The sequence below is a fragment of the Pongo pygmaeus genome, chromosome 6, assembly GCF_028885625.2.
Source record: "Pongo pygmaeus isolate AG05252 chromosome 6, NHGRI_mPonPyg2-v2.0_pri, whole genome shotgun sequence".
Classification (NCBI taxonomy): Eukaryota; Metazoa; Chordata; class Mammalia; order Primates; family Hominidae; genus Pongo; species Pongo pygmaeus.
This window is the reverse complement of record NC_072379.2, coordinates 14,399,558-14,413,635: the sequence shown is the minus strand read 5'-3', so window position 1 is coordinate 14,413,635 and position 14,078 is coordinate 14,399,558. Positions and strand designations below refer to the sequence as shown.

The following is a 14,078-nucleotide window of genomic DNA, read 5'->3' as shown; positions in this document are numbered from 1 at the left end:
AGGATCGCTTGAGGTCAGGAGTTCAAAACCAGCCTGGCCAACATGGCAAAACCCTGTCTCTACTAAAAATACAAAAGTTAGCTGGGTGTGGTGGCGCATGCCTGTAATCCCAGCTACTCAGGAGGCTGAGGCACAAGAATCGCTTGAACCTGGGAGGCAGAGGCTGCAGTGAGCCGAGATGGAGTCACTGCACTCCAACCTGGGCGACAGAGTGAGACTCCATCTCAAAAAAAAAAAAAAAAAAGCTTTACAAGATATGATGCATGCCTGGGATTTTCTTTAAAATAACGCACTGGGCACGGTGGCACACACCTGTAATCCCAGCATTTTGGGAGGCTGAGGTGGGAGGATCTCTTGAGCCCAGGAGTTCTAGACCAGCCTGGGCAATACAGGGAGGCCCTGTCTCTTCAAAAAATAAAAAAAATTAGCCAGGCATAATGGTGCGTGCCTGTGGTCCCAGCTACTGAGGGCTGAGGTGGGAGGATCACTTGAGCCTGGGAGGTTGAGGCTGCAGTGAGCTGTGATTGTGCCACTGTACTCCAGCCTGGGCAACAGAATGAGACCCTGTCTGAAAAATAAAATAAAATAGAAACATAACAAGAGAAGGAATGTGGTCTAGATAAAAGACTGGCCAAGAGTTGATAAGTCGGTGACATCAGTGGTGACTTGGGAGGTTTTTGCTGAACTACTCTTTCTCTACTAGTGTGTGCATGTTTGAAATGTCCTCTAGTAAATAGTTTTATTTTTTATTTTAATTTTTTTGAGACAGAGTCTTGCTCTGTCACTCAGGCTGGAGTGCAGTGGCGCGATCTCGGCTCACTGCAACCTCCGCCTCCCAGGTTCAAGCGATTCTCCCGCCTCAGCCTCCCGAGTAGCTGGGATCACAGGTGCCCACCACCACGCCTGGTAATTTTGGTACTTTTAGTAGAGACGGGGTTTCATCATATTGGTCAGGTTGGTCTCGAACTCCTGACCTCAGGTGATCCACCCGACTCAGCCTCCCAAAAGTGCTGGGATTACAGGCATGAGCCACCGTGCCCAGCTTAGCAAATAGTTTTAAAATGCATTGTGTGAAAAATAAATAGACCCAAATAATTCAAAGTTCTTCTCTCCCCTGAGAGGGTCCCAGCCTTCACTGCTTTCTTGGGAGCCCCTGGTTCCCTGGCCAGGTACTCTCTTGGGCCCCGCCCTCATTGGAGGCCACACCAGCTGGACAAAAGGAGACCAGGAAGAACCCTCAGAAACCACCCAGACCTGCCAGGCATGGTGGTTCATGCCTATAATCCCAGCACTTTGGGAGGCCAAGGCAAGAGGATGGCTTGAGCTCAGGAGTTTGGGACCAGCCTGGGCAACATGGTGAAACCCCATCTCTACCAAAAATACAAAAAAAATTAGCCGGGTGTGGTGGTGCACACCTGTAGTCCCAGCTACTCAGGAGGCTGAGGTGGGAGGATCACTTGAGTCTGGGGGGCAGAGGTTGGCACCACTGCATTGCAACCTTGGTGACAGAGTGAGATGCCATCTCAAAAAAAAAAAAAAAAAAAAGAAAGAAACCACCCAGACTATCAGCCCTCACAGAGGGGGCTGGGATGGGCTCATCGGCCTTCCTCACATGGACCCTGCCCGTCCACCCCACCTGGGGAGGGGCTCGCCCCACCTGAGATGTCCATGAAGTCATCCAGGCTTGGCTGCAGTGGCGTCAGGTCCGGCTGGATCATGTCAGCATTGCCGACGTAGGCTGGAGGCAGCAGTGGCGACATCAGCAGCAGCAGGAAGGGAGGAGCGGGGGTCCCCACCCCCATCCTTCCCTTGGCCTCCTGGAATCTCACAGGCCTTCACCCCTCTCCCCTGCCCTTTCTCAGACCCTCACCATCCTCAGGCGGCAGCTGCAGGGGCGAAGGGCTGGACTGAGTCATGGTGAAGAGAGTGTCCGAGATGTCGGACAAAAAGCAATTGAGGTCCAGGAGCTGCCGCCCACCCGGCTCCTCCTCTGGGTCCCCCAGCAGCACGGGGACCACACTGGAGAAGAGCTGTTTGCACCATTGCTCCGGCGGCGGCCACCTGCCTTCCGCCTAGGGAGACAGAGCCATCAGCAGCCGCTAGAGAGCTCCCACTGCCCCGACCTTCCATATCACCCCTCTCCAGGGTCAAGTGGTCAGCAGGACAGAGGGTCTGTCTGTTCACACCTCTGTCACCTTTCCCTAGTGGACCTACACTCCATTGGCCTCTAAGAACTTCCCCCAGGAGATAGATCAGGATGCAGATACAGGGGTCCCCTTCCTGCCCTTTAGATTTTTTTCTATCTGGGACCCCAGTTCTTTGGTCCCTCTGTTTTTTTTTGTTTGTTTTGTTTTTGTTTTTCTTTTTTTTTTTTTTTGAGACGGAGTCTCACTCTGTTGCCCAGGCTGGAGTGCAGCGGCGCAATCTCAGCTCACTGCAACCTCCACCTCCCAGGTTCAAGTGATTCTCCTGTCTCAACCTCCTGAGTAGCTGGGATTGCAGGCATGCGCCACCATGCCCGGCTAATTTTTGTATTTTTAGTAGAGACGGGGTTTCACCATGTTGGCCAGTCTGGTCTCGAACTCCTGACCTCAGATGACCCACCCGCCTCGGCCTCCCAAAGTGCTGGGATGACAGGCGTGAGCCACCGCGCCCGGCCTGGTCCCTCTGTTCTCCCATGCGTCCCACCACTTGCTCAAAGACCTGGGGTCTTCTCACCACCTCACCCCCACCACCCCCAAGAAGAGAAGAGCTCAACACATGAACCACAGGATGGCAGTTACATCCCACATCCCACCCTCACGCCCAGCCACTGTCTTGCCCACTCAGGCGGAAGCTGTCAACTCTGCCTTCCACCTACTTGGGGGGTGAAGAGATGCCCTTGCCTGCTGGACTTACAGAGCACCCACCTGCTTAGGGGCCAGGAGGTCCTCTTCCCTGCTGGGCTTACGGAGCTGCAGGGACACACAGAGTTGGACACCGGATCCCTTGCCCCATCCTCCATCACTTTCCCCCAAAAGCCTCCTCTACTCACAAGCAATGAGATCCCCCATCTCCCATCGGGAGCTCCCCCGACCCCCAGGCAAGGAGGCTGCTAGGAGACCCTGTGGCCACACGGTGGCGCTGTCTACCCGGGACTGAATGGAGGGCCCGAGGGGCGCAAGCTGGGGTGTCCCCTTTCCGGGGATCTTTCGAGGCGGGCGGTAGCCGGGGGCCCCTGGCCGCCCCCCCGCCACTGACCCGCTTCTTGTAGTAGATGCGCCACTTGTGGTATTCCCGCATCACCACCTCGATGCGCCGCTTCCAGTAGTTCCCCTCCAGGACTACGGCCTGGGGTGGGGGCCAGGGGAGGGGGATCAGTAGGGAGGGGAGCACCGCACACCCATCTCCCACCCCTCACCCCATCCCTGTCTGCTCAGCGCAAGGCTACAGGAGGCAGGGGCTGGTCTTGGTGGGTGGGCAGGTGGGCAAGCGGTCCAGAACCCAGCTACCTCCGGCTTCCGGTGCGCATCAGCCTCAGGCCCCTGCAGGGGGGTCACGAAGCCACACACGGGGCTCTTCCTCCGCTCCACATCTGAGAGAAGGGGGCCAGGTCAGGGGCACCCAGCTTCCTCATCCCCCACCTCACCCCAGGGGACTGGGACTCAAGTGACACCCAACGAAGTCCTGCTTGGCCTTTGACGTTCAGATTAAGTGCCCATGCTGCCTCCTCCAGGAAGTCTTCTCGGATGATGCTCTAGCCTCCTAGATCTTCTTTTTTTTTTTTTGGAGATAGAGTTTAACTCTTGTTGCCCAGGTTGGAGTGCAATGGCGTGTTCTCGGCTCACTGCAACCTCCACCTCCCGGGTTCAAGCGATTCTCCTGCCTCAGCCTCCTGAGTAGCTGGGATTATAGGCACCCACTACCAGGCCGCGCTAATTTTTGTGTTTTTAGTAGAGACGGGGTTTCACCATGTTGGCCAGGCTGGTCTCGAACTGCTGACCTCAGGTGATCCACCTGCCTCAGCCTTCCAAAGTGCTGGGATTACAGGCTTGAGCCACCGTACCCAGCCTGATCTTCCTCTACAGGGCACTGTGAATCCAACCTCCCACACCTCTGGGTTACTCTGGAGCCCCATAGGTACACTTGCAAAGACTGCTGAATAGATTGTGGGGCCATCGGCCACAGAGAGTGAGCTACCTCCAGAAAGTCCTGGTTAGGGCCAGGTGCAGTGGCTCACGCCTGTAATCCCAGCACTTTGGGAGGCCTAGGTGGGTGGATCACGAGGCCAGGAGATCAAGATCAGCCTGGCCAACATGGTGAAACCCCGTCTCCACTAAAAATACAAAAATTAGCCGTGCATGGTGGCACATGCCTGTAGTCCCAGCTCCTTGGGAGGCTGAGGCAGGAGAATCGCTTGAACCTGGGAGGCAGAGGTTGTAGTGAGATCACGCCACTGCACTCCAGCCTGGTGACAGAGCGAGAATCCATCTCAAAAAAAAAAAAGAAAAGAAAAAAAGAAAGTCCTGGTTAGACTGGCAGGCCAGGGGTCTAGAGCCTTGGGTAGGCTTGGCACTACCCACTTTCATTGCAGAGAACCACCCTTGGCTCACTTCTGACCACCAACCTGTGTCCTCTCCCAGGTCTCCACCTCTCCTCCCAGTCTCCAATCCTGACCCCTCCCCAGGCTCTTGCCCTTGGCCCCAACACACACTCCAGGCTCTTTTGTTGTTGTTGTTGTTGTTTTTGAAACAGGGTCTTGCTCTGTTGCCCAGGCCAGAGTGCGGTGGCGCAATCATAGCTCAATGAAGCCTTGATCTCCTGGGCTCAAGCAATCCTCCTGCCTCAGCCTCTGGCGTACGCCACCGTGTCTCGCTAATTTTTAAAATTTTTTTAGAGACAGGGTCTCCCTGTGTTGCCCAGGCTGGTCTCGAACTCCTGAGCTCAAGGAATCCTCTTGTCTTGGCCTCCCCAGGTGTTGGGATTACAAGCGTGAGCCACTGTGCCTGGCCTTTTCCTTTTTATTACTGTTATTTTTAATTTTTTGGTAGAGACAGGGCCCCACTATGTTGCTTGGACTGGCCTCAAATTCCTGGGCTCACAAGGCTTTTCTTTATCTCCTAGCTTCCCTGGCCACTTTTTTTTTTTTTTTTGAGATGGCGTTTCACTCTTGTTGCCCAGGCTAGAGTGCAGTGCCACGATCTCAGCTCACTGCAACCTCCACCTCCCGGGTTCAAGCGATTCTCCTGCCTCAGCCTCCCAAGTAGCTGGAATTACAGGCGCGCGTTACCACGCCCGGCTAATTTTTTGTATTTTCAGTAGAGACGTGGTTTCACCATATTGGTCAGGCTGGTCTCAAACTCCTGACCTCAAATGATCCCCCAACTCAGCCTCCCAAAGTGCTGGGATTACAGGTGTCAGCCACCTCACCGGGCCCTGGCCACTTTGTGTGTGTGTGTGTGTATGTGTGTGTGTGTGTATGCTTGAAACAAGGACTCAATCTGCTGCCCAGGCTGGAGTGTGTGTGTGTGTGTGTGTTTGAGACAAGGACTCAATCTGTTGCCCAGGCTGGAGTGTGTGTGTGTGTGTGTGTGTGTATGTGTTTGTGTTTGAGACAAGGTCTCAATCTGTTGCCCAGGCTGGAGTGTGTGTGTGTGTGTGTGTGTGTGTGTGTGTGTGTGTGTGTGTTTGAGACAAGGTCTCAATCTGTTGCCCAGGCTGGAGTATGTGTGTGTGTGTGTTTGAGACAAGGTCTCAATCTGTTTCCCAGGCTGGAGTGTGTGTGTGTGTGTGTGTGTGTGTGTGTGTGTGTTTGAGACAAGGGCTCAATCTGTTGCCCAGGCTGGAGTATGTGTGTGTGTGTGTGTGTGTGTGTGTGTTTGAGACAAGGTCTCAATCTGTTGCCCAGGCTAGAGTGTGTGTGTGTATATGTGTGTGTGTGTGTGTATGTTTGAGACAAGGTCTCAATCTGTTGCCCAGGCTGGTGTGTGTGTGTGTGTGTGTGTGTGTGTGTGTGTGTTTGAGACAAGGACTCAATCTGTTGCCCAGACTGGAGTGTGTGTGTGTGTGTGTGTGTGTGTGTGTGATTGAGACAAGGTCTCAATCTGTTTCCCAGGCTGGAGTGTGTGTGTGTGTGTGTGTGTGTGTGTGTGTGTGTGTGTGTGATTGAGACAAGGTCTCAATCTGTTGCCCAGGCTGGAGTGCAGTGGCAGGGATCTTGGATCACTTCTATCTCCGCCTCCTGGGTGCAAGTGATCCTCCCACCTCAGCCTCCAGAGTAGCTGGGACCACACACGTATGCCACTGCACCCAGCTAATTTGTGAATTTTTTAAAAAATTCAACATGGTTTCACCACGTTGCCCAGGCTGTTCTCAAACTCCTGGGCTCAAGCGATCTGACTGCCTCAGCCTTCCAAAGTGCTGGGATTGCAGGCGTGAGCCACCGCTCCCAGCCCCTGACCACTTTTCACTGACTCCTTTGCAATATCCACCCTGTAGCCTCTCTCACTCTGGCCCTTTCCTGCTCTAGCCTCATATCCAGCTGCCTGGGGACCCTCCCTAGGATGTCCCAAAACTTGCCACAAAAACCCCACTGACTCCCAGCATTCCAGGTCTGACTGTTATATTCCGGGTCTAATTGAGATAAAAAATCTCAATCTCATAGGATCTGTGACATTTCTCCTGCTGTCCCCTCCCCTCCATCCTCTCTCACTGTGTCACTCTTGGCCTGGTGTCATTTCTCACAGGGACCTCCCTGACTCCAGCTTCACACTCTAAGCTCATCTTCCAGTTGTAGCCAGGACAATACTTTCTAAAGTGCAGTTCAGGTCTGGAACCCTCCATGGCTCCCTACTACCTCTGGGACAAAGTCCACACTCCTTGGCTTGGCTTCCAAACCCTTCCCTTTCCTCATGACTGGGCCACCACTTGCTTCTCCCAGCTCCTCGTCTCCTTTTTTTGAGACGGGGTCTCACTCTTGTCACCCAAGTTGGAGAGCAGTGGTACAGTGCTACAGCCTTGGCTCACTGCAGCCTCCACCTCCCAGGCTCAAGCGATCCTCCCATCTTAGCCTCTCGAGTAGCTGGGACTACAGGCATGTGCCACCATGCCCGGCAGGTTTTTTGTATTTTTGGTAGAGATGGGGTTTTGCCATGTTGCCCAGGCTGGTCTCGAACTCCTGAGCTCAGGCGATCCACCTGCCTCGGCCTCCCAAAATGCTGGAATTACAGGCGTGAGTCACTGTGCTGAGCCTCCCTGTCTCCTTTATACACCTCACCTTGAAGCCACACAGCCCACCTTTTTTTTTTCTTTTTTTCTAAGGTGAAGTCTCACTCTGTCACCCAGGCTGGAGTGCAGTGGCCTGATCTCGGCTCACCACAACCTTTGCCTTCTGGGTTCAAGCAATTCTCCTGCCTCAGCCTGCCTAGTAGCTGGGATTACAGGCATGTGCCACCACGCCCCACTAATTTTTGTATTTTTAGTAGAGACGGGGTTTCTCCATGTTGGCAAGGCTGGTCTCAAACTCCTGACCTCAAGTGATCCGCTCGCCTCAGCCTCCTAAAGTGCTGGGATTACAGGTGTGAGCCACCACATCCGGCCCTTCTGATCTTATTCTAACAGGGAAGCCCCTCTTACCTTCCCTCCTCTGCCTACAATTCAGGATAGCGCCTCCTCCAGGAAGCCTTCCTGCCTCCCAAAGCCCACAGCGCTGCCCACCTCCCTTCCATGCTGGTCTGTCAGGTCTTTACATGCTTGCCTTGCTGCAGGGAGTAAAAGCAGCTCCTGCCTTTGGCACAGAGCTTGACACACAGCTGGTCTACTTAGAGGCAACCTGAGACTTTTCCTGGCTGCTCTGACAAAGAGAACAACTGCTGACCCTTCCTGCCCCAGCCAACTTCCTCTGGGACAAACGAGGACACAGAGGAAGGGGGATCACTGGAACATGAAATTTACTAGGGCTTTTTAGCATCATTTACAAAGTTCTGTCCTAAAGAACATTCTCCAAAATCTGCTGGGCATGGTGGCTCACGCCTGTAATCCCAGCACTTTGGGAGGCTAAGGCGGGCATATCACTTGAATCCAGGAGTTGGAGACCATCCTGGGCAACATAGTGAGACCCCATCTCTACTAAAAATACAGAAATTAGCCAGGCGTGGTGGCGCATGCCTGTAATCCCAGCTACTTGGGAGGCTGAGGCATGAGAATTGCTTGAACCCGGGAGGCAGAGGTTGCAGTGAGCCGAGATCGCACCGCTGCACCCCAGCCTGGGTGACAGAGTGAGACTGTCTCAAAAAAAAAAAAAAAAAAAAGCATTCTCCAAAATGGACACTGATAGGATTGAAGGAGGGGTTTTGTCCTGGTTTCTGAGCCCGGATTGGACAGAAAACAAAGGGCTGGGTCCTTGGGTGCGTAGACTGCCAGGGGGCTAGATAAGGAAGGAGGGTCTCAAAGTGTGTCTGCCCCTGGCTTTCCAGATGAGAAAATGAACACCAGCAAAGATGAAGTTTGTCCTGGTACGGTGTGGTGGCTCACACCTGCAGCCCCAACATTTTGGGAGGCTGAACTGAGAGGACTGCTTGAGGCCAGGAGTTTGAGAGCAGCCTGAGCAACCTAGCGAGACCCTGCCCCTACAAAAAATTAAAAATAAAAAATAGCTGGGTGTGGGGGCGCATGCCTGTAGTCCCAGCTACTAGGGAGGCCATGGTGGGGGAATTGCTTGAGCCCAGGAATTGGAGGCTGCAGTGAGCTATGTTGGCTCCACTGCACTCCAGCCTGGGTGACGAAGCGAGACCCTGTCTCAAAAAATAAAATAAAATAAAGTTTGTTAGGCCGGGTGCGGTGGCTCACGCCTGTAATCCCAGCACTTTGGGAGGCCGAGGTGGGCAGATCACCTGAGGTCGGGAGTTTGAGACCAGCCTGACCAACATGGAGAAATGCTGTCTCTACTGAAAATACAAAAAATTAGCCGGGTGTGGTGGTGCGCACCTGTAGTCCCAGCTACTCAGGAGGGTGAGGCAGGAGAATCGCTTGAACCCCAGAGGCGGAGGCTGCAGTGAGCCGAGATCACACAATTGCACTCCAGCCTGAGCAACAGAGTGAGACCCCATCTCAAAAAAAAAAAAAAAAAAAAGTTTGTCCAGGGCTCTCAGAGAGTCAGGGCCAAGTGATTCCCCCCTTCCCCAGCCCAGAGATCCCATGCTCTGGACTGTTTCTCATGGAAAGGCTGTAACCATGTGGCTTCCTGGGGGCTGGGGCAGGCTTTGTTTAACACTGATAAGTTCATCCCTTCCTTCATTCAGCCGCCTAACCCTTTGCACCTATGCTGGGACAGATACTGGGACAGGACACATGGATGAATCAGGCAGGGTGCCCACAGCTTAGCAGGAGAGATAAGGAAAGTAAACAAACAACACGAGACAATGCAAAGTGGAAAGTCCTTCTTGCCCCAGGAGCGGTGCAAAGTGCCAGGGAGCTCCCAGGAAACCAAGACGATTTCAGAGTGTGGGAGTATGACTGTTGGATCAGGAAAGGAAGGCTCTTAGAGGCTAGGAGCCTGCAGGGGGTGGCAGAGCCCTTCCTGCTTGAGCCCTAAGGCGAGACATTAGTGGCATCAAGCCAAGTAGCCCTTCTCCTCCCTGCTCCCGTGAAGCCCACCTTCAAACCTTTGGCGTTTAGGGAGGAGGAGGGGTCTTGACATTTGTTATATGTGTGTCACGTGCTGCTGTGACTATGACAGTGAGATACGGATGATCTCACTGAAAACTCAGTGAACCTCAGAAATAGGACCTATTGGCCGGGCGCGGTGGCTTGTGCCTGTAATCCCAGCACTTTGGGAGGCCGAGGCGGGCAGATCACTTGCGGCCAGGAGTTCAAGATCAGCCTGGGCAACATGGCGAAACCCCGTCTCTACTAAAAATACAAAAATTAGCCAGGCATGGCGGCACGCGCCTGTAGTCCCAGTTACTTGGGAGGCTGAGGCACAATAATTGCTTGAACTGGGAGGTGAAGGTTGCAGTGAGCCGAGATCGTGCCATTGCACTCCAGCATGGGTGACAGAGCAAGACTGTTTCAAAAAAAGAAAACCAAGAAAAAACAAATAGGACCTGTCATTCCCATTTTCACAAATAGCAAGCTTCGACTCCGGGAGGCTAGAGACTTTCCCAAGCCCACGCAGTTAGGGCAAGCTAGGGCTTGACTGAAACCTCACTCTGTCTGATTCTGAACCTGGGGTCCTTCCAGCAACTTGTGCAATAGCTGGAGACCAGTGTGTCTGGGTGAGGACCCCAGGTGACATCATGCCTCAGCTTGTCATCAGAAATTTCTTCTGCAGGCTGGGTGTGGTGGCTCACGCCTATAATCCCAGCTTTTTGGGAGGCTGAGGCGGGCAGATCATTTGAGGTCAGGAGTTCGAGACCAGCCTGGACAACATGGTGAAACCCTGTCTCCACTAAAAATACAAAATTTGGCGGGCGCCTGTAATCCCAGCTACTTGGTGCCCACAGCTTAGTGGGAGAGATAAGGGAAGTAAACAAACAACATGAGACAACACGAAGTGGAAAGTCCTTCCTGCCCCAGGAGAGGTGCAGGAGGCTGAGGCAGGAGAATCTCTTAAACCAGGGAGACGGAGGTTGCAGTGAGCCAAGATCACGCCACTGCACTCCAGCATGGGCAACATGAGCGAAACTTCGTATTAAAAAACAAAACAAAACCAAACAAAAAAAACCCCCATAATTTGGAGTTGGGGAACTGTGGACTTCCAGCCAGCCCCAGCTCTGCTTCTTTTATGCTCTGTGAACCTGAATACGTCACTTGCCTTCTGAGCCTCAGTTGCTCATCTATAACATGGCAGTAATAAAATCTATCTCCCAGGGTTGCTAGGAAGCCTTAAATAAGGTGATTTACGAAAGTGCCTGGCATGTAGATAAATGGAAACCAGAAAACACACCCTCTCCCTGCTTAGATGAAATCCAGTGGGGCGAGGACAGAGAATACTGCGTGTGGTCTCTCCTGGGCTTTGCATTCCCAGCTCAGTGCAGCCTTTGATCCTGCAGCAGAACCTGAGCTGGATGAGGTCCCAACACAGGGCTGACGGATCCAAGTCCTCTCTGCCTCTGCTGCCCTGCCATGGGGAGTGGGGTGTTCCCAAACGAATGTGACCTCCTTAAGGGTACATCATGTATTGGACACCAACTTAGTGGCAACACCCTGGAATACCTGTTATCTCCATACCAACCATGAAAGGTAGGACTATTGGCCTCGTTTTTTGTTTTGCCTTTTTTTGTTGTTGTTGTTGAGATGGAGTCTTGCCCTGTCGCCCAGGCTGGAGTGCAGTGGCGCGATCTCGGCTCACTGTAAGCTCTGCCTCCCGGGTTCACGCCATTCTCCTGCCTCAGCCTCCCGAGTAGCTGGGACTACAGGCACCCGCCACCATGCCCAGCTAATTTTTTGTATTTTTAGTAGACATGGGGTTTCACTGCATTAGCCAGGATGGTCTCGATCTCCTGACCTTGTGATCCACCCGCCTCGGCCTCCCAAAGTGCTGGGATTACAGGCTTGAGCCACCATGGCCTCGTTTTTATAGATAACGAAGCAAGTTCAGAGAGGCTAGGCAACTAGCCCGAAGTCACACAGCCAGCAAGGGGCAGAGACGGGGTGAAGGAACTAGCTCTGGGCAACTCTAAGTCCAGAGTTCCTTCCACTAGATGGCATGGACTCTCTGGATCCCCTCTGCCCAATTCGCCATGGTGGGCACCTACTGGATATCAGGAAGGACTTCAATGAAAGGCTGGTGGAGACCCATGCAGGATCCTCAGTTTCTCCATTTACAAAGTGATGCAGTTGGCCCCGCTAGTGTCTAATGCCCTTTTTACCCTGGCATTCAAGGCACCCACCTATGCTAATGGAATGCAAAATGGGCTTTGAACTGTACCTCAAATCTCAGCCTACCCTAGTGCTACTGAGGGGTGACCTCTGCTGTGCCCAGCTTCACAGTGGAAAGCACCCTTTGGGACATATTCCCCGAGACCCCCTGGAGGTCAGGAGCTATTCAGGAGTCCTGGTGCTGGGGGCCTGGTCTCCCCCTAAAAGGCTGTCAGGATCGGGCATGGTGGCTCACGCCTGTAATCCCAGCACTTTGGGAGGCCGAGGTGGGCAGATCACTTGAGGTCAGGAGTTCGAGACCAGCATGGCCAACATGGTGAAACCGCCTCTACCAAAAATACAAAAATTAGCTGGGCGTGGTGGTGGGTGCCTGCAGTCCCAGCTACTTGGGAGGCTGAGGCAGGAGAATGGCTTGAACCTGGGAGGCGGAAGTTGCAGTGAGCTGAGATGGCACCACTGCACTCCAGCTTGGGCAACAGAGCAAGACTATGTCTCAAAAAAAAAAAAAAAAAAAAAAAAGGTTGGCAGAACTCTGCTAGTGCTGGCCTTGAGGACCCCGGGGATTTTCCTGGGCAGCCACCATGTAGAACCCTCTGGCAGGAGGGTTGGAGGGGGCGGTCCCTCCTGGCTTGGGAGGCTGGTGGTACCCACTCACACTGGATATACCAGGCCCTCCAGATGGCGTTGTTCAGGCGGATCTTGTCTCTGCAGAGCAGCTTGAGGCCTTTGAAATTCTTCCACTTGGGAGACACCAGCTTGCCACTGTCAAAGGGGAGAGGAGAAGGGTTAGGGAGACCCAGTGCTGCCACAGAGGCTGTCCTCATATTCCCCATGCACTAGGCATCCATCTATGGTTGGCATTTGAGGGGCCCCTCCAAATCTGGCCCCCCAACCCAACCTGCCTGAAATTCCTATCCAGAGAGTCAGACCTTCAAAATCCCCTTCCAGACTCCCACCAGCGGCCCCTCTGTTCCCTGGGGAGACCTGTTTGTCAGTCTACTACAGAACAAAAGCCACGCTGAAACCTGTGGATCAGCTTGGCCCTGGAAACAACAATGTCCAGTGGCCTCACAGGTGTGTCTTGGAGGCTGGCTGGGGACAGTGCTCAGGCCCATTTCTTACTTAAGAGAATAAGAAATGACCTTCCTGGGCTGGGTGCAGTGGCTCACACCTGTCATCCCAGAACTTTGGGAGGCCAAGGCTGGTGGATCGCCTGAGGTCAGGAGTTCGAGACCAGCCTAGTCCAACATAGTGAAGCCCTGTCTCTACTAAAAATAGAAAATTAGCTGGGTGTGGTGGCACACACCTGTAATCCCAGCTACTCAGGAGGCTGAAGCAGGAGGATTGCTTGAGCCTGGGAGGCGGAGGTTGCAGTGAGCTGAGATCAGCCGTTGCACTCCAGCCTGGGCAACAAGAGTGAAACTCCGTCTCAAAAAAAAAAAAAAAAGGCCTTCCTGAGAGTCAGGGAGGAAAGGGGCAGGTCCGAGTTCACTCAGGCCTCCTTAGGCCCAGGAGAGGCAAAGGGGATGGCCATGGTTTGCCTGGTAGAGAGGGAACCTCTGTGTTTTGGTTTGGTTTGGTTTGTTTTGGTTTGGTTTTGTTTTTGAGACAGAGTCTCAGTCTGTCATCCAGGCTGGAGTGCAGTGGTGGGATCTCAGCTCACTGCAACCTCCATCTCTCGGATTCAAACAATTCTCGTGCCTCAGCCTCCCAAGTAGCTGGGATTACAGTTGTGCACCACCACGTTCAGCTAATTTTTTTGGTATTTTTAGTAAAGACAGGGTTTCACCATGTTGGCCAGGCTGGTCTCAAACTCCTGACCTCAAGTGATCTGTCCACCTTGGCCTCCCAAAGTGCTGGGATTACAGATGTGAGCCACCATGCCCGGCCGAGGGTGCCTCTTTATAGAGAGTGGCAGTCACTGCCTTCATCGTACAGTCCTTTTGGTGTCTGCCATGCCCAGAATCCCAGGATGGCAACCTGGACTCAGCGAGAAGGTGTGCTCTTCTCAGGGCTGCCCGGAAGACAATGAACCAACAGATCCCAAAGGAAGGCAGCTAGGATGAGCAAATGGTATTCATGGAGACAGAGCACACTCACTCTAACCCTAGCTGTCCATCAAATCCACAGGATGGGCTGGGCGCGGTAGCTCACGGCTGTAATCCCAACACTTTGGGAGGCCAAGGTGGGAGGATTGCTTGAGCCCAAGAGTTTTGAGA

General features: G+C 53.4%; 1 protein-coding gene across 3 annotated transcripts in view; it reads right to left on the bottom strand.

The window, feature by feature from the left end:
* MLXIPL (MLX interacting protein like) overlaps nucleotides 1-14,078 on the bottom strand; it is a 32,228-nt gene that overhangs the window by 11,080 nt on the left and 7,070 nt on the right. For all 3 annotated transcript variants that reach the window (XM_054493797.2, XM_054493794.2, XM_054493799.2), the window contains exons 2-7: nucleotides 12,515-12,621; nucleotides 3,492-3,574; nucleotides 3,241-3,330; nucleotides 2,910-2,954; nucleotides 1,871-2,072; nucleotides 1,658-1,738 (exon numbers count right to left, since the gene is read on the bottom strand). In XM_054493797.2, the coding sequence (XP_054349772.2) occupies nucleotides 1,658-1,738; nucleotides 1,871-2,072; nucleotides 2,910-2,954; nucleotides 3,241-3,330; nucleotides 3,492-3,574; nucleotides 12,515-12,621 (608 nt within the window). The remainder of the gene's footprint in view (nucleotides 1-1,657; nucleotides 1,739-1,870; nucleotides 2,073-2,909; nucleotides 2,955-3,240; nucleotides 3,331-3,491; nucleotides 3,575-12,514; nucleotides 12,622-14,078) is intronic.